The 15,684-nt window shown below is 36.4% G+C and overlaps 1 protein-coding gene across 1 annotated transcript in view; it reads right to left on the bottom strand.

Moving 5' to 3' along the window:
* Positions 1-1,879: 1,879 nt before the first annotated feature.
* LOC110440516 (ski oncogene-like) overlaps positions 1,880-15,684 on the bottom strand; it is a 44,088-nt gene continuing 30,283 nt past the window's right edge. Inside the window, exon 7 of the mRNA XM_021483641.1 lies at positions 1,880-6,054. Within this exon, the coding sequence (XP_021339316.1) occupies positions 5,755-6,054 (300 nt within the window). The 3' untranslated portion in view covers positions 1,880-5,754. The remainder of the gene's footprint in view (positions 6,055-15,684) is intronic.

The raw sequence follows: 15,684 nt of genomic DNA, 5'->3' as shown, positions 1-15,684 counted from the left end.
TTACCTCGTCTTGGTAAAAGGTCAAAGGTGTACATGGTCAACTAAACAAAGCATAATTAGTGCATCAAGCAATTAATATTACAGTGCATTATACATGAATCATAACTTATATCAAATTATTTAAACAAATCATAAATCAGCAGAGATCAAAACACGTCAGCATACAAGTTGCATATTATGTGTCTAAGGTGTGAAATAATTTAATGGTGAACCTTTGAGAATTTGATGATGACCTCAAAATGTACAAATGTGTATATTATTGAGACAACCAAATATATATTCAATAATTTCTTTTCTGAAACCAAATCAAAATGGTTGATATTTGATATAGGATATTTGGTACAGAATTACAATGAAAATGGCAGAGAATTAAATTCAATTTCAGAGAGAGAAAAAAAGTAACATGTCCGATGTTAACAATAAATACAAATTCCTCCACAATGTTTGTCAACATAATTTGCTGCAACAAGCATTAAAGTGCATATATGGCAAAATAAAAAACATCAATCTTGCTGTCATATATGATAGTGTGATGACGGGACAGACAGTACAAATATTCAAGCCACTAGTATAAAAACATAGCATGATGTTATACATTTCTGACACCCTCACTTCAGAAATATTTTATATTATCTTTAGAAATAATATTTTCTTATGAATAATATTCTATTTAAATTACCCAGATTGATAATTTGCCGATCAAAACTTTCATATTTCTCCTTTTAACATATACAATGTTTTCCGTTTCCTCGAATTGAATTTCTGTAATTCCCGAAAAAAAAATAGATGCAAGAATTATATAACACAGTTCCATCATGTAACTGGCCACACACAATAAGTTTTGAAGGATCGTAAATGAACATCACACAGCAGTAGAACAAGGGAGACAACTGGATTGAAGTTCCCTATATAGAAGGTACAGAAGTACAGACGCACCTATACGTTTTAGCTCTCATGATAATCATTTAAGATTTGTTCTTCAATAAAGCTTCTCCAAAAAAACAACTCCTTTGTGCAAAATTCCATGTAATTTTGCATTTCTTGCACATTAAGTTTTTATCCTTGCGCTGAATTCTCGTGAAAATATTTTTTTCTATAATTTTATATATCAGCTTTCTGAATTTCTCTAACTTGGTTTCTCTTATGAAAAAAACCAAACTTGAGTCTGATTAAAAAACAAAATAGAGATTTTGAACAGATTGGGTAAAAAATCTGCAAAAATCTTCTGATCATTTTTTAGGTTGCGCCAGATACGGATGTACTTCATATTGATCTAAATATGACAAAAACAGAATTTCTGTGAAGAAAACAAATCAAGCCACAAGCTTACAAACAAGCTGGCAAACGTTAGTAATAATTATGGACTTCTGATAGCTCAATGCTATAGAATAGGTCACAGACCTCACCTGTTACAAGCAAAATATGACATGGAAAATGCCCTATATATAGCAAGACAGTAGTTACTCCTGTACTTAGCCGGGTTTTTTTGGGGATATGATTTTTTTCATCTAATTTATTCAAATATTCTAATTTTTTACACAATACACAAAACACCTTTTGGCAAAAGTGCTGGGAATAACTACATCTCATTTTAAAAAACATCTTTTGATTTGGTTCCTAGTAACAAACACTAACGATCCAAAATACACAGACAAAATATGAATCTTGTCCAATAAATCAATAGTTTCCATGAATAAACCACTTTAATAATAGATTTTGTCACTATCCTTTGGGATGGGGATGGGGGAGGGGGTTGATGTTCAATTTGTAATAGTGACTGATACTGGAGAGGGAAAACAAGACATATTTGATATTTGTCAAAATGAATTGGTTTTACGGTAATAAATTTCATGATCGAGACATTTCAATGAATTGGTTGGCAGTCAATAACAGGACAGCTTTTTTCTATTTTGAAAAATGTATACACTGAATTTGAGAACATACACAGACTATGATGCACAATTCCATGAAGATAGATGATGACAATGATGATGATGAGATTAAATGTGATTATATGACATATTTATATCTAATTATATGGAACGTGAAAGTGACCATCAACTTTCTCTATGGATGAGATAAATATATATATATATATATAATATGTCGGGCGATCAGTGATTCAATCACCTTCTGCCCTCACAACAAGCACTTCAGATATACAATAATAAAAAACAAAAGCTTCAGTGCGCAAGTTACGACAAGTCTTCTGCCACAGACACACTGGTGCTGTATTGATTGTGAATGGGGGGACCTTGTATGTACGCCAGCCAGCCGACCGACGAGGCGTCATGTGGAGGAGAAATCAATAAAGACACGGCTAGGCTTCTAGTGATATTACCTCATAATCTGCCAGATTATAACTGTTCTCAAACCTTGCCTCCTCCGGGAAAGGCTTAAAACTTTTCTATCAAATTTGGCATGGTATTCAGTTTAAAAAAAATCCTTTTTCCTTTCTAAAATGACAATTAAATCCTAATTCCAAAACCATACTGAATTCTCAAACAATGTTCAAAATACATACTGAATTCTGAAAGCCTTTTTTTTTTCAATTTCTATAACTCATTTAAAATTGAAATGAGAAAAAGGTTTGAAAGGTCCTTTTCCTTAAGGTTATACTTGCAATAACCGAACTCCAGTTAAAATTACTAATATTATCTTATATATGAGGGGACCGAGATCAACCAATTACGTCGTAGTTTGTACATGTAGGATTAGATAATTTTGCCCATTATCTTAAGATTGCAGTGCACGTGCCACAGACATGAAACAGGGAGGACTTATTATAATTATTCACCATTCAGATTATGTTGCAGAAAACAGAAAACTATTAAGTGATTTAGTGGCGAGTGCTAGTTTTCTACTATTGTTTTTGAAAAGGGGAGGGGTCTGTTTATCTCGAGTGTGGAATGGCACAAGACTTGTATAACTGGTAACATGAATAACAGTATAGCCCCTCCAGCGCTGAGTGTCGTAAAATATCACAACAGGTGCCCTTGTGATGGTGTAGTGTGGGCCGACGGGATGCATGCATGATCGATAACAGTTAAAAAAGCTAAAACTTTCTAGTGATGTAATAGCAAGTTTTGTCCATGCAAAACACAACTTTCTTCATTGCAAAAAAAATAAATAATAATAACAAAAACAATTTCCTCTCTTGAACGAGAAAAAAATACATTTCTTGACACTATTATCACCCTGGTTTGCTTTTGAACAACCAATCAGATTGTGTATTACAAGCCCTAAACTACTTATATATCCTCTCTCTGATTGGCTGACAGAAGTTGCACAATTTTTAACATGTCGATGTTCACTTCTGTAAAAATCTAGCTTTCTCTACACTGCAAGTCAGCTTACTTTGTTGGAGTAGTTGCCAGTAAACCCTGAACACATTCACCCCCGAAATTCCATAATGATCTATTCCAACCATTAAATTGGAAGAGTTCAAATGGGTCTTCAGGGGTGAATTAGTTAAGTTACACATCTTTAAGGATTTCTGCCTCAACCTTGGTTTGAAACGAGCAGGACTGTTAATATGACCAGCTGCCTTGCAATGGAAGAGAAGTTCATTGTAGTTGCTGCCATGGGGAAGTAACTCTTGCATTCCCCAGATAAGGAGGAGTTAACTCCTAATTCCCCGTTGTTCTGCGACATATAAAACACAGTAAAATAATAACCCACTGACCATTTCCAGGGGAAGCTGGCTACAGTGCTAGTAAAAATTAACCCTCCCAGTCAAATCAGTTCACTCCTGATAATATAAAACATTTTGTTACTTGATCTTTAGCCATCCAACCTCGTAAAAATCTTACTCATTCTCCTCTGAACCCTAAACAATAGATGGAATAGCAAGAATCAATGAAATGGGATATTTCCTTTACACACAGATAGGAATGAAAAGATTTGACAAATGGAGACAACCCATGATGAGATAGTGATAGCACCGCTAAAAGCCTCATTTTTGTCATCACTTGTGCACTAATTCAGAGGTCAACTGACACTGATAAAGGGAAATCAACTTTCCAACTTTTCAGCCAATATATTGGATTTTTTTTCTATGTATAAGAACCTGGAATATAATTCACATTTAACATCCAGTTGTTGATTTAGACAAAAATTTAATCTTGAATTCCCTTCAACTGTGTCACCTGTGACTAAAACCTGAAGTAGCAGACTGTGCCCATGGACCCGTAATGTTGATAGCACAATCAAACCAATGCCATTTTACACATAAATCTCCTACATTAATAGTAGTAATAATAATAATATTACAACACACAGTCCTCAAAATACTGCACGGAATTATCAAAGATAAGAACGAGCGATAATAGTCATAAATGTAACACATATTGTCAACGAACAATAGCAGTAATTTGATCTAGATAACATTCGTATCTATATACATCACACCACTATTGACCAAATGGTTCGGTGATTGATCAATTTAACAAATGGGGGCATGATCATGACATGATCACTTTTATCTTTTTCAAAAAACTGAAACCTTTTCAAAATGTTTCCAGTTCTTCAAATAGAGAAAAATGAAAAGTCTTACTAGTTTCATAAAACAGCAAAAATATTCACTAAACGATGAGAATTTTGCTAAAACAAAATGTCAGCAAAAGAGACTATGTTATTTATATTATTCTACACGACCAATATTCATGGTTGTTTCAAAGTTATTTACACACAAATGATTCCCCCCTTCTATTATGGGGAAGCATATTTCCAAACAAGAGACTTCAGGAAAAAGAAATCCCGTGGAAAGGAGGCGTGATTTTGTTACTAATGATTAAACTCTCCCACACAAACTCTCAAAAAAGAATTTCTTGGTGGGAGAATATGTCATTCTGAAACAAAACGAACCTCCCTCATAAGAGAGCTTCGACATAAGGGAGATAACTGACCACAAAAAAATACATAAAGTTATATATATGCACACACACACATACATACTACACTACGAAGCACTGTTTACAAGCAGATGAACATCACAGCCATATCAGATTTCACAGTTCCTTCCAGTCCAAGAAGAAATTGTGAAGAAAACATCAGGGAGAGAAAAAAAATTGAATTGTTATTTTAATGTGTATATATCTATACGTATATATATACACTATCTTTTTCTCTGCAAGTTTTTTTTTACAAACACAATAAATGAATGAATTCACTAATTTGTTCTTCTTTCATATTCACAACAGTGAAAAGGTTGGGATGTGGACCAATGTTATCCTGATAACAATCTCTACGCAGGAAGGTCACAAAAACACACGTAAATTATGCAGGATAATGTCCAATGAATGAGTTAAACATATTGATGATATCCACGATAAATATAACATAAGTCCTTTCTATTATTAAGTCTGCCTTTAAGTCGTCATTACAGGTTCACTGGCCGATAAAATTGTACAACACTAAACTGTATATATATATATTATTACACAACTCCTGTCTTTGTTCAGTGTCGGATTCTTGTTGCTCAAAACATGTTGTAGAAAACACAACTACTGTTTTGCTGTCATGTTAGACTTGTTGTTCCGGAAGAAAAATAATTCCATCGTAAAACAGAATATTTTTTCTATTGACCCATCCATACTAATGCCCAAACACACGGCAGTACTGCTCGTACTGAACATACTCCAAGCTTTATACACTGTAAAAACACCAGGACCATTATCTGTTGATCTTCAACATCACAACATAAAAGTTGGTGAGAGTTACTTCCCCTTGTAAGTCATGCGAGGGATGTGTATTTTAAGTGTCCCTCTCCTTCTTGATGAACATTGTTTGGTTGCTGTGGTGTCGTGGGGTGGCACCGGTGGGAGAGGTGTCGGGGGACCCTTTAGACGGAGTGTAGCGCCCCTCTGATGACCCCTTGGAGGGTGTATAATGCCCGTTGTACTTTTTCTTAGACAAGAGGTCAGGCACCAGTACGCCTAGTCTCTGTAACTCTTCCTGCATCAGCAGGTTTTCACAGCGCACCTGTGTGTAAGTTGCTTCATATTGCTGGAGTCGTGTTGTAATCTCCCGATTCATTTGCAGAAGTTTAACTGCCTGTAATGTAAAACAACAAGTATTAGTGTTCAATACAATACACAGCAATATTCTTCAAATTTTACAAAAGTAACTTTTTTTTTCATCCATGTTTAATGGTCGATTTGTATTTGGGCACACATCATACAATAACTCAAAACTAACACAATACCCAAGGTCACTCTTCAACAACTTGAGTTCACTCATCAATAACTCAGTCACTCCTAAACAACTTCAGTACACTAATCAACAACTCCATGTCAATTTTCCATAAATCAAAAGTCCCCCTCAGTCTATCGCAAGTCCTCATAACTCAAAGGTCCTCATTAACTCAACATTACTCCTCCTTAACTCAAAAGTCACCCCTCGATCATTCAAAAGACTTCAATAACATCACATAACTTCTCAATAACTTCAATATTCCTGGTCACGCTTAACTGTGTTAATGTTGCATGAATGAAGTTATTACATTTTCTACAGTACCTAGTTGTAACTATCGGTCACTAGCTCAGTCGAAGGTCAAAAAGCAGTATTTGACATCTTCATTTGATGTTTTGTTATATTTGCATTGAGGTAAAATATTGCGGGTCGCCCACCATTTGAGGGGCAACACTGAAATGAGGGAGCTGTGTTAATTAAGTGTTTGCGCCCAGTCTTATATCAGGGAGTACCAACTTATGCATGCAGAGCTTAATTTGATTATTTCTGGTGGAACTATATTGGAGTGATACCACAAAAACACTGTTTCAATGATTGGGGTCAGTGGTCAAAAATGTAAATATACTTTTGGTGCACAAAACCATGATTAAAATGTCAAATATTTAAACGCCTTTTATCTCTCCCTTAATAAATTACCAAAACTCCTTACAAACCAAAAATAATGAAGCGGAAGTAATAGCTTTATAACATTCAATATGTAAGGATGTATATGTTATATGAAATCTAAAGTTCAGAATGAGCATAGAATCCTAAAACCCTTCCACCAGGATTATGCATTAATCAAAATGAAGGAAGTATTGTCACCAAAATGCCATTTACTCCGGATTTCAATCTGAACTCTGGAGGAACTTCTGTTTAATAACATGTTAGAAAGAGAAAAACAGTTTTGATTCACCCTAACAAACACGTTAGTCCTACAAGATTTGTGAAAGGAGTCCCAAAGGACCACTGTAATAGTGCATGTTTTCTCTCCTACGCTATTACGTCTGATTGGCACACCACTCTGGTGTAATCAAACACACATATTGTCGGAGATTATACGGTTCCCTTGACAACGGTGAGGGTCCCGCCTTTCCCATCACTCCTTAGTTTTATGTACTTAATCTGTGTGCACAATAGTCTGAAACCAACGCCAACAGACATACCTAAAACTCAGATGAAACTCTAAAACAGCCCCAAGGAGCCCCCATCTCGCCTCTCTGATCAATACATAATTGGGGCCAGCTATGGTTCCATTCAGACAACTGTGACAGATAAAATCCACCGGAACCAACCTCCTAGGACAAATTGGCTCTGATAAACTAGTGTTAACTTTTGGCCAGTCATCAATTAACAAAATTACCTTCCCCCCCAGTAGGAAGACAGTCTCTAACGTGACCCAATTACCTCATCAATTAAATAAGCTAAAGCCAACTGGCGTTTTCCTGTCCTTATTTGGCCGCGATAGTCTCCCTCTTTTTTTCTTTTATTGTGTAGGATAAAAGTATCTTTGCACTTTACAACCACCCGTATCCATGCCACTAATGTGTTGTAATAAGAAGATGACCTTTGACACCATCAGCGAACCTATTCTGTCCATGCTTTTCAATCTGTATAATGATTTTAGGGCCATGACACGTTGGTACTACCATAAAATCTTTTTTGATCTACATACTGTCAAACCTGCCCTAGAACACCACTGTATAAAGTGACTTCCTATCTTTTACAACCTTTTTCTTCTCTAAAAGACTATACATATATGAAACCTGTATATAGTGACTCCCTGTCTAATGTGACCAGCAACCATCATCTTGGCTCCCAAATTGTTGGATGAAGCTGCGTTACATGATTTTCTATGCCAGTATCTAGGTAAAGCAAACATTTACAACAGATTAATTTTTATTTATTTTTTCAACTCTCTAGAGATAATATCCTTATATCAAATTGTGTATAACTTATTGACAATTATTTCGGGAGTGTTTAGTTGGCCCTATCAGTATACCATTTCATATACATAATGTACAATGATTTCATTTCTATTGCCCATACAGAGGGTCCTGTTACCCCAACCTTGACGAGGCAATTATATCGGTGAATTTACAGAAACCTGTTTACAAACTTGCACAGGAAATTGGGTCGGTATACTCAGACTTATGTTCAAAACTTCCTTAAACAAGAAAACAATGTACTGGGGGATGATTATGTTGAATTCCCAACAAACAACTTCACCAAAAAAGAGGAAACTTCATGATTAATTTCGGAGTCAGTTTATATATGCCATGCAGAAGGGGTTAGCTTAACCCTTTCACCCCTATGTAACTTCAGTAGACTCTACCATGCTTTGACCTGGATGAGTCCATTATGGTCTACAGTGATGAAAGGGTTAATGTAACTGGAGATGTGCCGTTGATCCCAGCAATATAATATTAACTGCTTCAATAGTTTGAAAAAATGAATTCACAAACAGGAGATGTTGACATCATGCGATAGTGCTATAAACTGTATTTGCACATCATGTAATGCCATTGATAAAAGGAAACAATTTGTTAAACTAAGATTAATATTTGTACAAAAATCAAGACTGCATATTTCGTACTGGCAAAATCACAATAAACACATGTTTGAATGTACTCTAGTATCCCCACACCGACCTCTTTAAACCAGCTAAAAACAAAACATGGGAACGTTTAATAATGAATGAAATGGGAGGCCTGGTGGTAATAAAATTATTGAAAGGTGATACTACATTACAGTACCAGTGGCCATGATCCAGACACATGTAAGACTGGTAAATAATAAATAAATAATAAATAACGTAGCTAGTGCCCAATGATAATGGGAAAATTACTGAAAGCTAAATCGATAGAAAATCAAAAATGTAATGCACTCTGAAGAGATGAAGACAAAACAACTGATCATAAATATTTTACCGGTTATCTTTAAAACAACCTATCTGCCTACTGTTTAACCCTAATGACCTAGAATACCCAAGAAGATGTAAAGCAGAATGTACATGTATGTATTACGTGTTTTAACATCACACATATGTAATTGTATTTATATTACAAAATATAACAAGAACCTGTGTCCGTTTTTTCTCTCTACCGTAACTTATATCAATAAAGCAGAGTAGTACTTCAAAGCACCTGGATCCGGACCATACAACAGTGAATCTAGTTTACACAATGATTTTAACATCTGAAATATTTTTTTTTAAATCGATTTGACACCTTATTTTTAAGTACTATGTATTCAAAGTTATCACCTTCTAAGAGATATATACCTAGTATATGAACAAGCACAATATATCATAAAATACCTCCTTTCAAAAGTTCTATGTATTCAATATATCCAGTATAAGAACACGCGCAAAATATCATGAAATACCTTTTTTCAAAAGTTCTTTGTATTCAATATACTCAGTATAAGAACATGCACAAAATATCATGAAATACCTTCTTTCGAAAGTTCTATGTATTCGAAAGTACTATGTATTCAAAGATATCACCTTCTAAGATAATCCTACCTAGTATATTATGAAATTGGAAATTCCTGTTAGAAATACTAATGTTGAATGTAGATGTAAGGGGAGTTCCACTTAACTAACTAGAAACATCTCTATTGCTTTATGACCTGGCTTCTCATGTACAAAGTAAATATGACCTTTGTGTACTGATAGATCCTGACTTCTACACCAGCGTGCCACACCTACAGTACCCCCTCCCCTACCCCTCCCCTTCCCTTCCACTACCATCACCGGTAGTACCCTTAGTGCAGCCGGCAAGAGATTGAATCCACAACTACAGTCTACCCATTTACCTCAAAGAAACCCTTCTACACCCTAATTTAAAATTCCCATTAACCGAGTTTGCACAACGGGCAGTGAACCCAACCCACCCATCCGAGTCCTATGTAATACTATAAGGTTTACAATTCAGGGTCGAGGAATCGGTGGAGGTCATGCCCAGCACAAAGGAATGATTTAAATAAAGAGTGAAGCGAAACGTAACAAAGACAGTTGAAACATGGGGAAATTACTGGGGACACAGAAAATGTTGTGTAGTTATGTGTGAAACTCTTCACACTTGGGTGTGAAAGTGACACGATTTACGAAATAACAAAATACAGAAATATCAACAAGGAAAACATGGGGATTTTTATACTGCATTTAACAACACATTTCTAACAACATGCCTATCTATTTCTTACACATAAGGAGGGACAAAAAACAGCAACAGAATTTACAATGTTATACAATATAATTTTTCAATTTTTTTAAAAGATACTACCTTAACAAATGTCTTGTCCCCAAAATATAGAAGTCAAGTTGTTCTAAAGCAACGAATTTATTTTATTTCACATTGATTGCTTCAAGATTTTGATTAAAGGATCAGCAGAGAATGTGATGAAGGGCAAGCAAGGACGTAATTTGATTACGAACATGTCTCCTGCGGAAACAATTACCGAATAGACATGATCATGTCCTACACAAGATCAACATGCAGCCTGTTGCCAGCAGATGCCAGATTTCGCCTCCAAGTCTAAACATACACACAGTTCGACAAAACAATTACACCTATAGATTTTTTCCTGTGGTTTTGACAGCGTTGTATATAATTATACCCCCTCCAAGTTTTGACGAGGCATATTGACATTAATTCATAGAGTGAATAGAGATTTTTTGCTTTTGCAGACTTACAAACGCAGATACTGAAATGACTTTTTTTTTTTTGAAGACTTACGAATTCAGAAAGTGAAATTACTTTTTCACTTTACTATTTCACTTTGGCAGGTTATACCACAATATTGGTCCCCATTTCCCATACCATCAACTTCCAAAGTACATGACAGCTGACAAATTTGTCCAAGATTTTCTGCAGATGGACAACTTCACCATACTTCCATATGTATTAATATCAAATACCAATAAATAGAATAGAGAAAAATATAACCAAACAAACTGGTAGATGCTAGTTGAATCAAACTGCTAGACCAAGATGTACAGCATATAGTAAATATGTTAATAGCAAATTGTTCAAATATATTTTTTCTCATATAAGTTGGGCTTACAATGCTGAGAAACGAAGTCTACATGGAGCTTTGGAGCCAGGCTTTATCTGTAGATCAGACAGGATTAGCTGTTGCTGCAGCTGTTGGAACTGCCTGCTGGGACTGGTTAACTGGCACTGTGCAGATGTAAGGGGGAATTTCAATGGCTGCCGCCAGCTACATCTCCCATTAATTAAAGGTTGGCGTTCTTTCACATTTGTAGAACAACTCTGTCAATGAATGATAATGTCAAGACTCCTTTCTAAAGTATAAGTATGTGAGCTACTATGTATGACTCAATGGTTAAACAATACTGACAGTTTGGTTTTAATAGGGGTCAGAAGTGATTATTTTTGCACTTACTTCACCCCTAGTTTAGCGGACAAGCCTTGTCTATTAATCAGTCTAGCTTTTGACCTCGTAGACCAAATTTATCTGCCATCAACTCATATGGATGGGCAGGCTACTTCAGACTCAGCGTACATGTAGTTTCTGACCTCCCCAGACAGACCTCTTTGTATGGTCTAGCCACTGACCGTTACAATGAACTATCTAGACTCAATTTAGCTACAGACCTCTCGACACTGTATGGTAGCCACTGATCATGGTAAAGAAGATCTATGAAGACTCAACTAAGCTACTGACCAAGTACACAGTCCTTTTACATACAGCCTATTACTCTTGACCCATTACAAAACCTTCTTAGATTCTGGCTAGCTAAAATCTTATCCAAGTACCTAGAAAATAAATCTCATTAGACCTAATCAGTAGCCACTGCTCCAAGTAAATTGAAATGGTACAATTGTCTACCAACCATTCTATGTATTAAAAGTGTACAGTAAAATATTACACAATATTAAGTTGGATTGTGGGGGTTGAGGGGGGGGTACAGGGTCAATAGATGATTCAACAAGGAACACCACGCTATCTTGTTGCATTGAGATTTTATTTTCACTCAAAGAATATGCCACTGCAGTATAGCGTGATGCAATATTTGGTCGTAGGTCTGCTGAGCGTGGAGTGTGCTGAGCTGCACTGACGGCATCATACCTTCAGTCTATGTGATGTATGGTTTAAACCCCAAATTGTCAAACCAACGAAGTATTGATCTGCAACCCAACTACTACCCACAGTCCTCAGGAACTACACTACACGCTTTCCCGAGGGCTGCAACCAAACTGTGGCACTACAGTACATCACACTAGACTTCTGCCTAGCCACGGTGGCATGTCGTCTGTGCACATACTACGACTACCAAATAACACACAAACGCCGCATAAACACAACTGTTGTCTGGGCAATAGTGGCACAAAAACTTGTAACATTTCCGCACACATAACTAGCTAGCAAGTTAGTGGCACAAGTTACCATACATATGATGACCTAGCAACAGTGGCATAATATCAATACAAGTAACCATACATGAATGCCTAGCAACAGTGCTATCATATCTCCACAAGTAACCATACATGAATGCCTAGCAACAGTGGCATCATATCTGCGCAAGTAACAATACATGAATGCCTAGCAACAGTGACATCATATCTGTACAAGTAAACATGCATGAATGCCTAGCAACAATGGCATCATATCTGTACAAGTAACCATACACGAATGCCTAGCAACAGTGGCATCATATCTGCACAAGTAACCATACATGAATGACTAGCAACAGTGGCATCATATCTGTACAAGTAATCATGCATGAATGCCTAGCAACAGTGACATCATATCTCCGCAAGTAACAATACATGAATGCCTAGCAACAGTGACATCATATCTGTACAAGTAAACATGCATGACTGCCTAGCAACAATGGCATCATATCTGTACAAGTAACCATGCACGAATGCCTAGCAACAGTGGCATCATATCTGTACAAGTAACCATGCATGCATGCCTAGCAAAAGTGGCATCATATCTGTACAAGTAACCATACATGAATGCCTAGCAACAGTGGCATCATATCTGCACAAGTAACCATGCATGCCTCCCTAGCAACAGTGGTATCATGTCTGCACAAGTAACCATAAATGACTGCCTAGCAACAATGGAATCATATCTGCACAAGTAACCATACATGACTTCCTAGCAACAATGGCATCATATCTGCACAAGTAACCATACATGAATGCCTAGCAACAGTGGCATCATATCTGTACAAGTAACCATGTATGACTGCCTAGCAATAGTGGCATCATGTCTGCACAAGTAGCCATGCATGACTGCCTAGCAACAATGGCATCATATCTGTACAAGTAACCATACACGAATGCCTAGCAACAGTGGCATCATATCTGTACAAGTAACCATACATGAATGCCTAGCAACAATGGCATCCTATCTGCACAAGTAACCATACATGAATGCCTAGCAACAGTGGTATCATATCTGTACAAGTAACCATACATGAATGCCTAGCAACAGTGGCATCATATATGCACAAGTAACCATACATGACTGCCTAGCAACAGTGGCATCATATCTGTACAAGTAACCATACATGAATGCCTAGCAACAGTGGTATCATATCTGTACAAGTAACCATGCATGAATGCCTAGCAACAGTGGTATCATATCTTTACAAGTAACCATACATGAATGCCTAGCAACAGAGGTATCATATCTGTACAAGTAACCATACATTACTGCCTAGCAACAGTGGCATCATATCTGTACAAGTAACCATACATATGAATGCCTAGCAACAGTGGCATCATACCTTCACAAGTTAGCAAACCAGACTATTCAGCAATAGTGCCACAAGATATGTCGAAGTTATATAATTAACATGTGCACACATATGACCAGCTAACAAAAGTGGCAAAATCTGTGTTGGGTGGCAACAATTTTAAGGCAAGATGACACACCCAACACAGTTTAACCTTAATTTAACACCCAGAATATAAGTAGGTTGTAGCAAAACAAAACCTGCATATGTGAGTTAACTTGTGTCTACCCTTTTATAATTTATTATTAAAAACCTAAATTATACCAGCCATACACATACACAACCTCTAAGCCACATTTTTAAAAGCACCATGTCGAGCACACCAGACTCAGCCTGCCACACAACCAAAGCTACACGTCTCCTTTTCTCTAGCTGCATGAAGGCGTAATGCCTTCAGAGTCGGAACCTCACACCAACAAGTCTGTAGTGGCAGACATTTACTCTGAAAATGCACAGGGAATTTACAGCAAATCTACTTAAAACCCCAACTTTACCTTGTTACATCTCAAACTGACTCACAACCCAGCATTAGCGGTACATTTTTGTCTGTTTATAAAGGAGAAGAGGACCAGTTCTAAAGCATCCTGTTTTATCAGCCATTTTTTAGACTAAAGCTCTCTTGCTCAGAGGCTGTGTGCATAATTATTGATGCAGGCAGCTTGGACGGAAAAATAAATTCAAATGCCATATGTATCTTGCTCATTCAACACAAAGTATGGTAGTTACAAATTCAAATGCATTGTTAGTTTGTTGAATCACAAATAGACTGGCTACAAGACCCAAAGGTTTTTTTAATTGAAGTATTGCCAAACTGCAGCTTTCTTCTGGGTTATCTCACCCTAGTTTGAAATTAGGTTTTACTCATTCGCCCCTATAGTTTTAAACTGGACTTGCCACATCTTTGATATGGTAAGGTTCAAATGTGCCTTTAGGGGTGAGAAGGTTAATTTCATGGCAGTAGTGGGCCCAGTCTGACTAAGGGGAGTTTTCACTCTCATATTAATTTGGTGAGGGTTTTTTTCATACAAGTTCCACAAGATACGAGTTTCGTTTCATACATGAATTTATCCCATAAGATTCAGTTGTAATGGTAAAATAAAGGTCCAATGCATGGTTATAGTTTTTGGCAGTGGTACAGGGACAATAACAAAAGAATGCTGCTCTATAAATAAATGAGCTTCGTAAAATTAACTGTTTACAAGACTATTAACTTTCCAACTTCAAAACAACTCCTCATACCATCATCCCCCTCACAAAAACAGCTTTGACCAAATCACATGCACGGATGTAACATTATCTTGAGTTATCTAAGCCAAAGTAAAATATCTCTGAATTTAAATTGTTTCCATGGCAATCGAGCATGAACAGGAAAAAAAGAAAATAGAAAAGGAAAGAAAACCTTGAGGTCACCTACAGTTCAACTCGTTTCTGAATAATAGGATGTTTTCAATTGCCAATGCTATACAAATTAAGTGTTCCTGAGTATGCGGTACATTAAAGCACTATCCACACAATAGGAAGATATACTAGGTATTATTTCTACACAATAGAAAGATATACTAGGTATTATTTCTACACAATGGGAAGATATACTAGGTATTATTTCTACACAATAGGAAGATTTCTACACGATGGGAAGATATACTAGGTATTATTTCTACACAATAGGAAGA

The sequence above is a fragment of the Mizuhopecten yessoensis genome, unplaced genomic scaffold, assembly GCF_002113885.1.
Source record: "Mizuhopecten yessoensis strain PY_sf001 unplaced genomic scaffold, ASM211388v2 scaffold11183, whole genome shotgun sequence".
Taxonomy (NCBI): domain Eukaryota; kingdom Metazoa; phylum Mollusca; class Bivalvia; order Pectinida; family Pectinidae; genus Mizuhopecten; species Mizuhopecten yessoensis.
This window is presented reverse-complemented; position numbering and strand designations above follow the sequence as displayed.